Genomic DNA, 16324 nt, shown 5'->3' on the forward strand with positions numbered 1-16324 from the left:
AGCGAATGCTTGCAGAACCGAACCAAATCGCCTTCAACTCCTTCATGTTGATGTGATTCAACCTCTCTTTCTCTGACCATAATCCTGAGATCTTTTGGTCCCTAGGAGAGCTCCCCAACCTCTGTCCGATGCGTCGGGAGTATAATTCTACGTCTGGGTTCCTTAATGTCAGGGAGAGACCCTCCTGCAATCTTTCCCTCGACATCCACCATCTCAAGTCGTTCTTGATCTCTTCCGACACTGGGAACGAATACGTGTCTGGTTGAGACTTCCGACACCAACTCGCTTTGAGAAAAAACTGAAGAGATCTCATGTGAAGACGACCAACTTTACAAACGTCTCTACTGATGATAACGTCCCTAGAAGACTCATCCATTCCAAGGCGGAGGAGGACTGACGATTCAGGAATTGGCTCACTTTTTTTGAGGCAAGATTCTATTCTTTTCGGGGACAGAAAAAACCCGAAAAGTCTGAGAGTCCAGAATCATCCCCAAATAGGGGATCTTCTGGGACGGCACTAATTGAGACTTCTCCAGGTTGATGAGAATTCCCAATTGACTCGCTAATGACAGTGTCTTCCGTAAATCCTTCACGCACTGTGTCCTCGAACCCGATCTGAGAAGCCAGTCGTCCAGGTAAAATGCTGCATTTATGCCCAACATATGCAGCATTTCCCCAATGGAGCAAAGAACACGAGTAAATACTTGAGGGGCCGTCGAAAGGCCGAAACAAAGGGCTCTGAATTGATACGATCCTCCCTTCGAACACAAATCTCAGGAACTTCTTTGAACTCTGGTGAATCGGGACATGAAAGTAGGCGTCCTTTCATGTCCAGGGACACCATCCAATCGCCTGGGCGAAGTGCCGACATCACAGAATGATTTGTTTCCATATTGAACTTGTCTTCAGCACAAAAAGGTTCAATGCGCTTACATCTAGCACTGGCCGGGTCCAACCTCCGAGGCTTTGGGAACTACAAAAGAGTCTGTTGTAGAATCCCTGAGAAACTGTCGAGGACTTCCTCTATTGCTCCCTTCTTGATGAGTGCATTGACCCTCTGCTGCTAAAGCCAAAGCTCTCTCTGATCCTGGAGAATATGCTGTTAAGCTGATGGTGTATCGGAGAGAGGAGGATCTAAAACAAAAGGAATCGAGTATCCCTCTCGAAGAACTTGAACTACCCATTGCTCTGCACCTCTTCGACTCCATTCTTCCCAAAAAAGATGGAGTCTTGCCCCTACTTGCACGTGAAGGAACGGCTTCTCACTTGTCCGAAGGTTTGGGGGGAGGTTTCTTGAGGACTTGTACTGTGGACGCAAATTAGTCCTGGGTCGTTGCCACTTAGGTTTATTCCCTCGAAAGGGATGCTTCTGAAGAGGAGAAGACTTAGCTCCTGTCGTAGTAGGCTCTTTCGGACGTCTGGAAGACTGAAGAAGGAGATCATTAGTAGATTTCTTTTCTAAATCCGAAAGAATTTGCTGAATGGTTTCTTCAGGGAAAAGATGAGATTTACAGAGAGGAGCAAACATGAGAGCCGACTTCTGGTTATTAGTGACTCCTTTAGACACGAAAGAACACCACCTTTCTCTTCTTCATCACTACCCATTGTGAAAAGGCTGCTAATTCTCCTGACCCATCTCTAACAGCCTTATCCGCACAGGACAGAACTCCTAACCAGTCTGTGGCAAAATCTTCTTCTAAAGACTGACAGTCTTCAATCTTGCGAGCTAAAGAGGCAATAGTCCAGTCCAAAAAACTAAATACCTCAAATACTTTAAAAAAAAATATTCTTCACCAAATGGTCCAGCTCTGAAGAAGAAAACAAAATTTAGCTGACGAAAAGCTGCTCTTCGGTGTGAGTCCACTAAACCGGAGAAGTCTCCCTGGGAGGAGGCAGACACTCCCAAAGAAGGAAAATTCTCCAGTTGCGTAGAAGCGATACCCTTTACTCTTGAAGCTTAGAAGGTGGGAAAGCAAACGAAGCCTTACCTGTTTCCCTCTTCTTAGAAAGCCCACTCTGTTGACTCCTTAAGGGCCTGCTTCGAGGACTGAGAAAGAACCAGTTTAGGTAGACCACGAATACGCTGTCTTCCTATCTTTAACGAACATTGAAGGCGGTGAACGACGTAGAAGCAGGTTCAAAGTAATCTGGATAAGTACAGGAAAAATTTAAGAAGACTCGAATAAGCCGACGAATCCTTGTCATCTTTGATCCAAGCTTCCTCTTCAGACTGCACGGATCAGAGTCGAAATCAGCTTATGTTCAACCCGGTGGAGGATTTCAACAAACTCATAAGATCCTGGAAATGCTTCTTAAATGGAGCTAAGGTAGAATCGTCTAACACTGTAGCAGTCGATGGTCTTTCCGTCGAAGAACCGATTCTTTCTAACAGGTGAAGTTCTTCGCACCACGAGTCGACACAGGCGAACAACCAGTCGAAATTCCTATCGACTCACGGCGAGGGGAGTCGAACAAAGACGAGCGAATACGCTTCTCTGGACAGTAATACGGAGTCGAACGAGGCGACCGAGCCGAAACTGCGACCGAGACTCGCTTGGGAGAGTCGAGCGATCGTGAATTTCACAAGTCTAGTCCGAGAGCCATTGCTTTTAGCCGAAAAATGCGACTGCGGAGGAGATTCACTAAATAATACACATCCAGGAGCAAAACTACACGAGGTTGAGGACTCCAATGCCTCTTAGACCTCTTAACAGGAGTCGGTGACGAATCACCCGCAAGAATCGAATGTCTTTTTAACGGTCGAGACACCAAATCACCTCGCCTTTTGCGCACTGGCGATTGCACTTCCGAATCAGAAGACAGACGAGAATCACAAACACTAACACCTTTCCACATCTTTTTGGACGACACCCGCGAGTCGACGGAGTCGACGGCTGACCGTGGGCCAAACTCCCCAGACTCCTTCCGACCTCCGGTATGTCTTCTCCGGTTGCGGGGGAGCGGACAGTGACCTTCGTCTGGGAGTCGAGGGGAACGGACAACCGCCTCCTCAGGCGCAACATTAACACTTTGCACTGCACTAGCTTTCACTGTACTATCTACGAAAGCTTTAAAAGACATTCCTAACTTCATAACTGATTCAGCTAACACTTCGAACTTTTTATCCATCTTAGACTCAAGCAAGGCAATGGTGTTGGGTTCGGAAACATGGGCAACTTGAACAGGGGTAATCAAAGGAGAAGTAGGAGGACTATTAATTGGAGAAATATTCTCTAATAAAGGAGAGGCAAGAGAAGACTTATTTGTCTCCGAAGGAAACAGGAGTAGTTTTTCTAACCTATTCTTACTACTAGCCCTAAGAGAGCTGCCTTCCTGCTTCCTAATCTTTCTCCATTTTCTCAGCATGCGATCTAACCGCCTTCCATCCCTGTTCATCCAATTCTTTACATTCATCACATGTCACATCCATACCATTACAATTTTGTCCTCTGCATTTAGTGCACTTAGAGTGCGGATCGTGACATAACTTAGCTAATCTTGTTTTGCAGCCAGCGCTGCAAAACCTTACAGCAGATGAACTAAAGAATCTGACATAATTAGCAATAATGACGAAAAAACTGAATAGAGATAGCTAACTGGCAATAAAAAACCAAAAACTTGTACATCACCAAACAAAAACCAAAATCCAAAATGGCGACGCAGGGAGACTGCAGCGAAAATCTCACAGGTGTTACCCCGTGAGCGGCAGAAACGAAAATTGACGGTAGAAGGCTAGCTAGCAGTACCCAGGGTTCCCGGATGTGGGCGGGTCTTGTATCACCTATACTTAAGATAGCAACGCCGCTGGCGCCAACAATTTGAATTTCGAACTGCCGTAGGTAAGAAGCTATAAGCTATGTAACTGTTCGGTAAGTCACTTATGTGAAAAGAGTACTTACATCTTTCAATTACACACTTTCGCCCAAAATACATGACTCGGCGCGAGTGCGCCTGCCCTCGGCACCGAGACATAATTCAAGGGTTCAATACATGAAAAGAGCGGAAATCGCCGTCTCTACGGCGATAGCTCCATGTTGATTCATAATTAAGTAATGAAAATGAAAACAGTGTACTTACAGTTTCATTTTCAAGTCAAAACCAAACCATTAGTAGAAAACACAATATAAACAAAGCATACGACGAGATGAAGCGGCAGAGAGCGATGACGAACACGTCCTTACACACCCGCGGCCGAAAGCAAAAGTGATTCTTCACCTCTCGGCTGCGCGCGGGCGCGCGGGCGCGCGCACGATCGGACAAGCAGTTAACTACCGTTCTCCCCTTGTTCGAAGCTTACGACCGTCCCAGCTGCCGCTAGTTACCTTCCTATGTTAAAGGACCGAGGGTTTGTATTACGTATCGGAACAACTGGATATTCCCTTCCGTCCGATCTTCTCTATTCCAGGTTGGTCGCCTACTGTGAGATAGTTTCTTTTCAGCAGCAGTTCTTCTTCCCAATGCTAGAAATTCCAGGAATTCGAGCATAGCGAGGTTCCCGATTATCGTGTAACATATCGGGGATTCTCGTCTCGCTCACTTTGGACCGTGGTCCTCGCGTAAGTGTTTTGGAGATCGTAAAAAAACTTGAACACTCTGAATGCGCTAGAAATTCCGTAGAATTCTAAGCAGTCTGCGAAACCCCCACCGAATTCGTCAAACGATATCGGCTGGTGGTCCCTCTCCATTCCCGTAGAAATCGAGAATGGGGCAGGATTCCTCCTCAACGACCGGGGCTTACAGCAGGTAGGACCCGAAGTCCCCCCGGTAGCGCAGTCCCGAACGTGGGATCCTACAGAGAAATCTCTGTAGGATCCCTCCCCTTTCCCTCGTAGCCGTAAGAGAGAGGGAATGGGGGAGGAATTGGATACTCGCTCGCCTTCCCAGTGGAACTAGCAGTTGGAGAAGAGTAGGAACAGCCATCGCCTTGCGGCGATGGCCTCTCAGAGTCTGGGAAAAACGTATCGTCAGGAGAAAACGTTTTCCCGCGGAGGGTTACGAACTCTCACTGTAGGTAAGGGTCTGCCGCCACTGTGAACGTCGTCTGGGTGGGGCTGATCGACACCTGACAGGAGAGAGCCGATACCGTCCTCCGACTCATTCCAGTCCTCGTCGAGGTCGAAACCTCTCAGGAGGACCGAAGGAGTATTTAAATACGGTGTCCGAAGACACGTAGAAACGCGCTGTCGCAGTAGAGGAGGTGGAAGTAGCTTGATCGACCGGCCAGAACTGGAGAGAGCCTTCTTGTCCGGAGACGAGAGACTCTGGTTCGAGACAGAATCGGCAAGCTCCGATCGCGGCAGACCCACCGTCGGTTTGGGTTCCCTCTCGGGCCCCAAAACGACTCGAGCAGAGACGTGGGCTCTGCTGGTGGGAGCGGCATCCTTCCGCAAGGTCATTATGCTGACGAATCAGCTTAATGACTTCTGCAAATTCCTCTGTATCTCGGGAGTAACCGCGTCTTTGCGGAGTAGGACCATCCAGTCCCTCCAACAAGAACAGATCCCGAGATACTCCTCCTTCAGAAGGAGGAACAGCGGCAGACCCCTGACGGTCGCCTCCAGCTACTTGCGCGTATGTCCTGTTGTTCGGTCCTAGAACCGTGCCTGGTCCATACGGCGTCATAGCGGGATCGCGAGCGGCGCACCTCTCGCGATCTCATAGGTACCTCGCTCCTCACCGGTGTAGCCCGAGGAGGTTGAAGGTACAGGAGAGGCAGACCTGACGCTCCCCCCTAGCTCGCTGGCAGGACCAGCGTGCTTGGAGGGCTGCTGCTGATCGTCAACCCGCGGTGGCGATCGAGCAGCAGGCCTAGCCTTGGCCCGCTCGCCTGGGGCTGTAGAAGGCTCCGGCTGAGAACGTCGACGCTGATCTCTAGCGCAGGCGAGCTGTTGCTGGTTACCGTCTCCCGCCCGGTCCCGATGGGAGCGGCGTCAGGTGACCTGCTAGGCTCGCTGTCGCGGGTGAGACCGGCGAGCGTCCTCTCGGCGCGCCGAGCCGCTGGTACCGGAGCCGTGGCTGGTACCGACGGCCGCGGGGACCCCTTCCTCGCCTCAACCCGTGGCTGGTCAGCGACCGTCAACGTCAACCGAGCAGCCAGCTGGTCGCTGCTAGAGCGTCCACTGGCCTGGCGAGAGTCGTCTGCACGACACTCGCCAGTCTTCTGCTCCGCGCTTCGGTCTTGGCGGCGAGCGAGCTCGGGTGTCAAGACTTTGGCTGGACGGTCTCCCGCGGGAGACCGTCCACTCGGTACTTCTCGCTAACGAGAAGCCGAGGCGGATCCTGGTTTAGCGGCAGAACCGCTAGAACCAGGCGAGGAAGTGCCAGCCGAAGCTGGTACTCCTCTGGTCCCCGTCTTCTTCTCCTTGGTAGAAGAAAAGACGGGCCCTGTTCCCCAGAGGGAGCAGGAGGACCAGCAGAAGAAGCTCCCCCCGAATCGCCGGAGCGAGACGGGCCCTTAGAAGGTCCCGAAGGAGCCTTCTTAGGTGGGAAAACCCAGGTTACCAGCTGGTCGCTGCAAGAGCGGCCGCTGCCTGGCAAGAGTCACCTGAGCGTCTCTCACCAGCCTTCTGCTCCGTGCCGCGTCTTGGCGCCGAGCGAACTCTGGCGCCGAAACTTGGCTGCACGGTCTCCCGAGGGAGAACGTACACTCGGGATCTCTCGCGAACGAGAGACCGAGCCGGAACCTGGCGTAGCGGCATCGCCGCTAGCACCAGGCGAGGAAGTACCAGAGCTAACCGATAACTCCTCTGGTCCCCGTCTATCTCTTCCTTACGGAAGGGGAGACGGGTCCCGCTCCCGAAGGAGCAGGAGGACCAGCAGAAGGACCCCCCGTCCCACGAAGGAGACTTCTTAGGGGGGAAGGCAGCCTTCTTCTTCTTCGGCTTATGGGCCTTAGAAGTCGAAGGGGAAGAGGCAGTAGCAGACGATGAAGACGAAGATGACAGCTTCCTCTTCTCCTCTTCCTCGTCAGCTCACGCAGGACAGTCGTCAGGTCCTCCATTATGTTGACGAAACTTCAATCTTTTGAATGGTATGCTTGGAGTTGTAATTGTATTCTTGTTTCACCATTTAAATCGAGTGAATAAGACCTGAAAATCGTGATAAGGGTTGGTAGTCGCTGGTGTTTTCCCCTAATAACAATCAAATAAGCACTGTGGAGTTTCAGTTGTGATGGCAGTAAGGATAAAAACCACCGATTAGGTACAAGGTAAGAATGAATTCGGACAAGCAGTTAACTACCGTTCTCCCCTTGTTCGAAGCTTACGACCGTTCCAGCTGCTGCTAGCTACTTCCTATTGTTAAAGGACCGATAGTTTGTATTAGGGTAGAACATCACGGCAGGCCAACCCTCATCACGGTGGACGGGTCTTATTCACTCGATATTTAATTGGTGAAACAAGAATACAATTGCAACTCTAAGCATACCATTTAAAAGACTGAAGTTTCGTCAACATAATGTGATATATGAAAGCCCCATACGAACTAAAATAAGCATGTGAGCTCTTCGTAAAATATGTTTTCAAGGCAGTTTTGAAATCCAATATGGCGGCTACGTTTTGCATGGACGGTTCTCATCAGTGACGGCCACCATCTTTCCCCAGCCTTCCCAGCACTCATTTGAACAATGTTAGCTATATATGTAACGTTTATTGATCTTACTCAAGATTGCAGTTGTAATCAGCACAATAAAACAACATTTTGTTGCCTATATTAGTGAAAGTATGAAACTTGTTATTCCCGGGGTTATGGTTTGAACTGAATTCATTCTTACCTTGTAATCGGCGGTTTTTATCCTTACTGCCATCACAACTGAAACTCCACAGTGCTTATTTGATTGTTATTATACACATTTTGGTCTCAGTTCACTCCACATTGCACTTTAAACCTGTTGCTGTTCCTGGTTTTTAAGCGCGCGCGCCATAAACACAATTACGAACAGCAGACGACGACAGACGACGAAACTGCAAAGTTTTATTCCCTAAACTGTTTACTTTACTCGTTATTTAGTTTAAATTTACTTTGTTATTTAAAAATTTTGATTTAATTCATGTATATTAACAATTTTTTGCAACCAAATTACCCCGAAAAATTACAGATATTTCTAAAGTAGATAATCAAATGTTTCTAACGTTTTCGTACATCTGGCTGCCGAAAACCATAGAGACAACGAATACGGAAAATGGCATAGAGGAACGACTACGTTTTTTTTTTTTTTTACGCTTTTTTGTTTTTGCTAGCACTTTTCATGATTTCAGTCTTTATTAGTATTTTGAATTTCTTTAATAATCGTATGCCAGAAATAAATGTAACCTTTAATGTTTGCATGCTTTAATGTTTGCATGCTAAGAATGGCAAAATCATCGTTGCCACATTAGTGGAGGCTTCACACATACGCCGTTCCATTATTATAAACTGTTTCCATGAATTCTAGTTGTCATAGTAATGCAATAATGATAAATTGCTTTAATATTTATATGTATATATACTTCCAATACATAGCCTAATTTCACCAATTTCAACGTTTTGTGTGTAGTCTTATACCCAGTTTGGAGGGTCAACACATACCGAATGGCAACAGAGAGAGAGAGAGAGAGAGAGAGAGAGAGAGAGAGAGAGAGACGGAGAGAGAGAGAGAGAGAGAAAGGAGGCGAAGGAAGGAAACGGAGAAGAAAAGGGATGGCTGGTGGAGGGGGAAGTGGGGGGGGGTGGGGAGAGGGTAGGTGGAGCTTTATACGCGTGTTAGTATCCATTTCTGCATAATGGAGTTTTGTCTCTTGATACAAAGGACAAGTGTCGTTATTCTTTACGATTAGTGATTCACGATACCCTTATAAATTACGGCACTGGGTGTAATGCACTATAGCAAAATCCTCGTTCTGTTACGAGTGTTCGTTACAGAAATAGGTATTGCCCAAAAATACCATGCTTGGCACTGTCTCTGAAACCCATAGTAGACATGCTGCTTAGTTGTCAATCAAGTTTTTGGTAACCCAAGTTTATTTTTTTACAAAGCTAGCTATTGAATAAATTTGTATTTTTCTCAGTCAAAAACATATGCCCCTCAATGCTAACTTTCCTCTTTTAACGACTTTCTGGTCATTGCAAATTCGGCCCCATAATTTCTTATGGTGCGAAAACAGACAGAGGCCCTGGACAGAAAACGATTGCGTCACACTACGGCGATAATCCAGCAGTTAAAACATCTTTATATATCCAAAAAGTAAATAATAAAGATATATATGCGCATTACGATAATAACAATTACATGTATAGCTGATAACAATCTGCATGAATAACTGGTAAACTTTTCTGCAATGACAGTTGAGTATAGCAATTACTTACAATAGGTACGAAAGTCAAGATGTCGTGACGTCATAATACAGAACTTAAAAGAACGTTCTAATTCAGAAAAATAATTACTTAAATTTGAGTCAGAGTCGAGTTACTTTTTCAATAACGAATATTTCAAATTACTAATCATCATAAATATGTAAATATTGATGTTTTACTACTTATTTAAAAATTAGCTAAGAGCACGCTTCCGTCGTCATTTCTACCAAAAAACAGCTGTTTACTCCTGGCTTGTTGTTGGTGAGAATCGTGTTTTCGATTGTTGTGATAAAAGTGCTCCAGTGTCTGTGGGTACAAGTGTGTGCGGATTTATCACAGGAAATGGAAAGTTTGTTGACACAAGCGACTCCGTAAACATCGAGATGGCGTCAATCTTCGAAACATTTTTAGTTGTAAGTAAAAATTTCTAAAGCGTTTTGGTCAGATTTCCACTGCCGTGGGCCCCATTTTCAGTACCCTCTGTTTAAATCTTAAAATTTGGCCTTAATTTCTAACTTTGGAGAAAATACTTACTTCGAAAGGAGAGTAGAGGTCTTTAGCTCCGTTTCTCACCAACAAGAAGTCGCGACTGATGCCCATCTCGGGTGTCAGGACGCGTTATAATGTACTTTTTCGGAGGGTGGCAAGCGTTGAATGTAGGTGGCCTGGTTGGCCTGCCGTGGTGATCTACCTATGTATCGGAACAAAAAAAAAAAGTTTCATACTTTCAGTAATATAGGCAACAAAATGTTGTTTTATTGTGCTGATTACAACTGCAATCTTGAGTAAGATCAATAAACGCTAACATTGTTCAAATGATTGCTGGGAAGGCTGGGAAAGATGACTTTCATCACTGATCAAAACCTGTACATCCCACGGTAGCCGCCATATTGGATTTCAAAACTGCCTTGAAAACATATTTACGAAGAGCGTCACATGCTTATGTTAGTTCGTATGGGGCTTTCATATGTCACATTACGTTGACGAAACTTCATTCTTTTGAATGGTATGCTTGGAGTTGTAATTGTATTCTTGTTTCACCATTTAAATATCGAGTGAATAAGACTTGAAAACCGTGATAAGGGTTGGTAGTCGCTGGTTTTCCCCCTGGTTTTTCCCCCTATTTTCTAACTTTGGAGAAAATACTTACTTCGAAAGTCGCGACTGATGCCCATCTCCAATGTCAGGACGCGTTATAATGTACTTTTTTTGGGTTGTACACATTGATCGTACATGGTCCACCCCTGTACCATGCGGTTTTTTACCCTATCTTTTCCTGGGGGTTAGGCTATACCTAATAATTACAGGAGGTAAAACTGCATAGAAAAACTGCAACTGCCATAGTCTATGCCGCCGCGGAATAGTTATATAGATCTACCGTTTACTCTATCAAGTGAGAAAAGTGATCGTTTGACGGATCAATGTCTGTACAGCGGTGCTTTACCCTAGGCTACCTTGGGTAAATTCTTGTTCAGGAGGTAACGCTGCATAGAAAAACGGCAACTGCCAGTGTAGGTCGCAGTGGAATAGGTAGTTACATATAAAGATCTACCAACGCATGGTGCTAGACGAAGGAGAGGCTGGTGTGTGCGCAGGGTACCCCACGACAGGCTTTGGTCCACACTTACCTATAGTACTAGTTACCAGCTAGGTAGGTAGGACCTAAGTTTTTTTTTTTTTAATTTTCTGATAGTATCAACTACTACCTACTACAACGACTACGGCGTGTCTTTGTACGGATGAGAAATGTTGATCTAAACCTTACCTCAGCTTTCGACTGTCTCGATTAAGCGATTTTATTCGTCAATATTTTCTGGCGAAGTAAACAGAAACAACCAACAACGACAGCCATGTGTTCTCAACTTCTCATCAGCTCAAGCGGGGGTGGTATTTTTGCTTTGCAACGGCACCTCCTGAGCGCCTTAGTCCCGGTCCGTCGGTTACTGAGACCTTATAGTTTCGTTTCTCTTCTCTTCCACTCTTGCTATCAAATATTCTTTTTTTTTTTCGTCTTCCTAAGTAAATAAAAAAAATCTTCCTAGCATATACTTTTTCCTTTTCATCATGTAGAAGCTATAGTTTAACTATCTTGATCATTTGTGCACATTATTTGACACTAATTGAGCAGAATAAAGACAAATAATTTCAAGAAATTGTAAGAACTGGGTAAAAAGGCTTTGAAAATACAATTGAAAAGCGACTCAAACCTTAATGTGTGTAGAAATTTTAAATAACAGCATGAGAGACTCAGCTTGGTTTGGTAAAACACATAAAGACACAGCCATATCAGAAAGATTACGATCAAAATATGTTTTTGTGTAACTTTCAACCACATAAACATTATTTCTCATATGATTGCATCTCTTCCTGTTTTACCTGCAGCAAAATAATCTAGGCTAAAGAAAATCTGAATCCACATCATTAAATTATCACCTCATAATCATATATCTTGCAGAGATGTACGTATCTGCAAATCAACGTCCACACAAATTATTAGCAGTCTGCAAAATGCCGTCTCCATTCCGAATGGCTTTACATGGCATACTGCCATGGGTTCTGTAGTCCTTATCAAGCTAACTCGTTTCGTTTAACCTGCCAATGCAACTTACGCAGTGTACTGCAGGCATTACACAAGGTTCTTCGCATCGTCCCTTCGGCCTCTATATAGCTGCAACCCCTTTCATTCCTTTTATATATACTGTACCTCCCTCGGTTCATGTTCTCCTTTTTCCATCTTACTTTCCACTTTCTCCTAACCGAATTGTTTCAACATTATTTTCAGAGCTGAATGGCCTCATAGGTCCAGCGCTTTGGTCTTTGGCCGAAATTTTATATGCCAATTCTACCCTTTGCTCACTGAATGCGCAGGGTTTAGTTACGAGTAACTCAAAAAGAAAAATAGAGTTCTTAGAAGATCTAACCCAAATTGAAAAGAAAATAGATATAACGAATATAAGCGAAACCTGGTATTCCCAAGAGACTGGTAATGATGATCAAATAAAAGGGTTCCGAACTTATAGATCAGATAGAAAAAATAGGAATCAAGGGGAACCGCGATATATGAGAAAGACAAAAAAAAAGAAAAAAATATATGAGAAATATAGTAACTCAGAATGTGAACTAATAGCGGTACAAATTGCATCTGAAAAATTTATGAACATAGTAATATATAGACCCCTAATATAAAGGGGCGTTTGACCCACAATAATAGAAAAATTAGATGATATATGTAGAAATCACAAGGACTTCAATTTTCCTTTCGTAGACTGGAAAGAACGAATAGGAGATTGTGGTTGTATTTATACATATAAAAAAGAGAGTAATAGTAGTGCAGAAGATAAGAGGCAATTCGAAAAGCTATTATATATGCTACTAGAATACAACATTCAACAAATAAATCACCTGCCAACAAGAAAGGAAAATACTTTAGACGTAGTATTTGTGAACGAGGTGAATTATGTTAAAGAAATAATAGTTTATAATGTGAGTATTTCAGACCATAATGTCATAGAATTAACAGTCCATTCCAAAGCAAGTGAAAACAGAGATAAGCAAGAAATGAAAAAGTGGGAAGGATGTGGAAAATACAGTTTCTACAGTAAAAATATAAAATGGTCAGAAATAAATGAAGAATTAAACAAAGATTGGGATAACATTTTCGTAAGTGATGATATAATTATAGGTAAATACGGAGATATATAAAATATTAGAGAAAGTAAAGGATAAATATATACCGAAGAATAAAAAGTAAACATCAGTCATGCGCACCAAGAGACAGAAGGATCTTGTTCCAGAAAATCAGAAAGTGGAAAAAAGGTCTTGCAAAAGAAAAAAAAAGCATGGAAAGTGATGGAACTATAAAGTAAGTTAGAAAATGCAGAAAAAAAGATTATACAATCAAAATAAAATGAAAAATGGGACTTGGAACAAAAAAACCCTATCAAATATCCAGCAAAACCCAAACTATTGTACTCGTACGCGAAAAAGATGAATAAAAGAAGAATAGAAATAGGCCCTCCAAGAATTGAAGGGAGATTAACGAATGAAAAAAAGGAAATATGCAACATATTGGCAGAAAGATATAAGAGAGAATTTACCCCTAGAATTGATAATGAAGATAATGATACAGAAATAAAGGATGAAAATAGTGAATACTTATCAGACATAGATATTAATGAAGCTGATATTGTGCAGGCTATTAATGAAATTAAAAATGGAGCTGCAGCTGGGCCTGATGGTGTCCCTGCTATTTTGTTAAAGAAAGTAGTTCATTCTATCGCAAAGCCACTTGCAATATTATTAAGACAAAGTGTAGATACAGGCAAGATTTATGATGAGCACAAATTAGCATATATTACCCCTACTTTCAAAAGTGGATCAAGACTAGAGGCAAGTAATTATAGGCCTGTGAGTCTAACATAACATAATATGAAAGTGTATGAAAGGGTAATGAAGAAAAATATGAAACATTTAATAAAAAATAATTTGTTTAATATAGGACAACATTGTTTTGTACCCGGAAAAAGTACACAAACCCAACTGTTAGTCCACCGTGAGAACATATACAAAAATATGAAAAACGGAAATGAAACAGATGTGGTTTATCTAGACTTTGCAAAAGCTTTTGACAAGGTAGATTATAATATATTAGTGAAGAAAATTAGAAAAAATAATATCGTGGACAAAGTAGGAAGATGGTTAGAAGAATTTTTACACAACAGAAAACAGATAGTTATTGCAAATGATGAGAAATCGTATGAAGCTAAGCCTGCAGGGACGTGCAGAGAATTTTTTCAGGGCAGGTGATCAAGTGAAAAAAAGGGCAAAAATATAGAAATGAATGAGGCTAAATATATACCGGCTCAATATTCTTTAAAATTTATTTAAACTAGCCATTAATAATTCAAGAAAGAGATAAACATGACTGATATCATAGGTACCAGTGGGCTAATGTTTTATATGAACATAAAATCTACAGTAGAACTAGGAAATTTAACAAAAGAAAAATTATATATATTACGTTTACATAAATGACTGCAAGAAAATCAATCAGTATGATCAGTACACTTGGCTAATAACCAGACCTTATCATTTTATATTTATAAGAGAACTCTTCTGTGTGCCATTTCTTTGAATATGCTGATAACTTCACTGTTGTTGATTGTGATATCCTTTTCAACCGCTAGCAACAAAAGATCAGATAACCTCTCCTTATTGGACAGGCTGCGTAGCTTTGTCTTCACCAGCTTGTGTTTGGAGAAGGTCCTTGCCACTGTTGCAGTTGTGACTGGTAGAGTGGCATAAATTGTTAAGAGTTCAAGCATAAGTGGCAATACCTCCTGGACATTGTTTTCTTTCATCAGGTTGAGCATTGTAGCTGCAGTGTTCTGTGGCAGGCAAGGAAATGAGGAATAGAAGATCTTTAATTCCAACCGTAGCTTGTCTACTTCTTCTAACTCATAAAACTGGCATAATTTTTGCAGTGACTTGAATGCCTCTTCATTCACAGGTTCTTTCCAGTTATCTTGGACTGTCATACAATGAAAGGCATTTAGGATACTCCATGTTGTGTTGTTTCCACCTTTAAATCTTCTTTGTAGCTCTTGTGATATTGTATCTAAAAACACATAAAATACTCTCACACGGTAGTACTCATCCAAGAAGTCAAAGCCTTAATGCAGAGGCAATACCAGTTAAAATAACTAGGAAAGCTTACCTGGCCTGTTGTCAGTCTAGCTCAGCTGAGCTTGCCTTGGCCCCAGTGTTATCAGACAGTGAGACATATAGTCAGCTGATCTTGGGTGACCCAGTGTTGCCAAGATATAATATCCATTTCTACAAGCTCCTGTTTATTATTATTATTATTATTATTATTATTATTATTATTATTATTATTATTATTATTATTATTATTATTATAAAAAATAATAATAATAATAATAATGATAATGATAATAATAATAAGTAATAATAATAATAATAATAATAATAATAATAATAATAATAATAATAATAATAATAATAAGTCAAGTTAAGCAACATTGGGGCTGGTCAGTCGTTGGATGGGTGACCGCTCTCCTCGGCGTTGATTCCTTGGGAAAGGATCTTTACCATAATTTCCTCAGTCTACTCAGCTGTAAATGAGTACCTATCCCTGCTGGGGTAGGGTCCAGCTATGGGTTAAATAGCAAAACTCAGCAATGATGGAAAGAAATGAAGGAATAAACGACAACGACGTAAATGGAACCTCTGGCAACAGAGGAGCTTCGTCCGGCAACCAGGTATTCAACCCAATTGAAGGGGAAGACGGTCAGGTACTTGGAGGTCGTCATCCAGCAACTGATCACCACAACGAAAGTAATCAACAGCCTGAGATTGGAGCTACAGAGGCAAAAAGGAAGAAATGGACAAGAGAAGAAAATAAGGAAATATGGAGATGCTACATCAGAAGCAACCCGACGGAGAGAGGATATAGAAGAAGATTGGTCAACATCTGGAATGAGAGGAATAACACCCCCCAAACAGAGCAGAGGCTGGCAGACCAAGTAAGGAACATAAAGAAAAAGAAACTGGCTCTCCCCAACAGAAAGAGAAGAACTGGAAAGGGAAATGTCACACGACAACGAATTACACGAAGACGAACTGAGAGACGATGCCACAGAAGACAGGGAGGACGAGGTATCAAACAACGACACACGAAGAAACACCGACGAAGTAACAGAGAGGACGGAATGGGTAGAAAAGATTAGACAATGGATGGAGCCAGATACAGAGAGAACAAAGATCCCCTCCATGAAAGCCTACAACACCAAGAAATTAAGGGAGAAAACAAGTGAGGTCAATGAAATAATGGGCATAATACACACCACCAGTATTACAGAAACAAATAACTTGACATATGCAGGAGCAAGATTAGTAGCAGAACTGATGGGGATTCGAACACCAACACAACCAACCCAACAGAAACCAAAACAGCAACATCCTTGGAAAAGGC

General features: G+C 42.9%; 1 protein-coding gene across 1 annotated transcript in view; it reads right to left on the reverse strand.

Annotated features, from left to right (window-relative positions):
* LOC135221251 (uncharacterized) overlaps positions 1–14867 on the reverse strand; it is a 31476-nt gene extending 16609 nt beyond the window's left edge. The window contains exon 1 of the mRNA XM_064259066.1: positions 14667–14867. Coding sequence (XP_064115136.1) covers positions 14667–14867 — 201 coding nt within the window. The remainder of the gene's footprint in view (positions 1–14666) is intronic.
* Positions 14868–16324: the final 1457 nt, after the last annotated feature.

This window comes from Macrobrachium nipponense, chromosome 2 (assembly GCF_015104395.2).
Source record: "Macrobrachium nipponense isolate FS-2020 chromosome 2, ASM1510439v2, whole genome shotgun sequence".
Taxonomy (NCBI): domain Eukaryota; kingdom Metazoa; phylum Arthropoda; class Malacostraca; order Decapoda; family Palaemonidae; genus Macrobrachium; species Macrobrachium nipponense.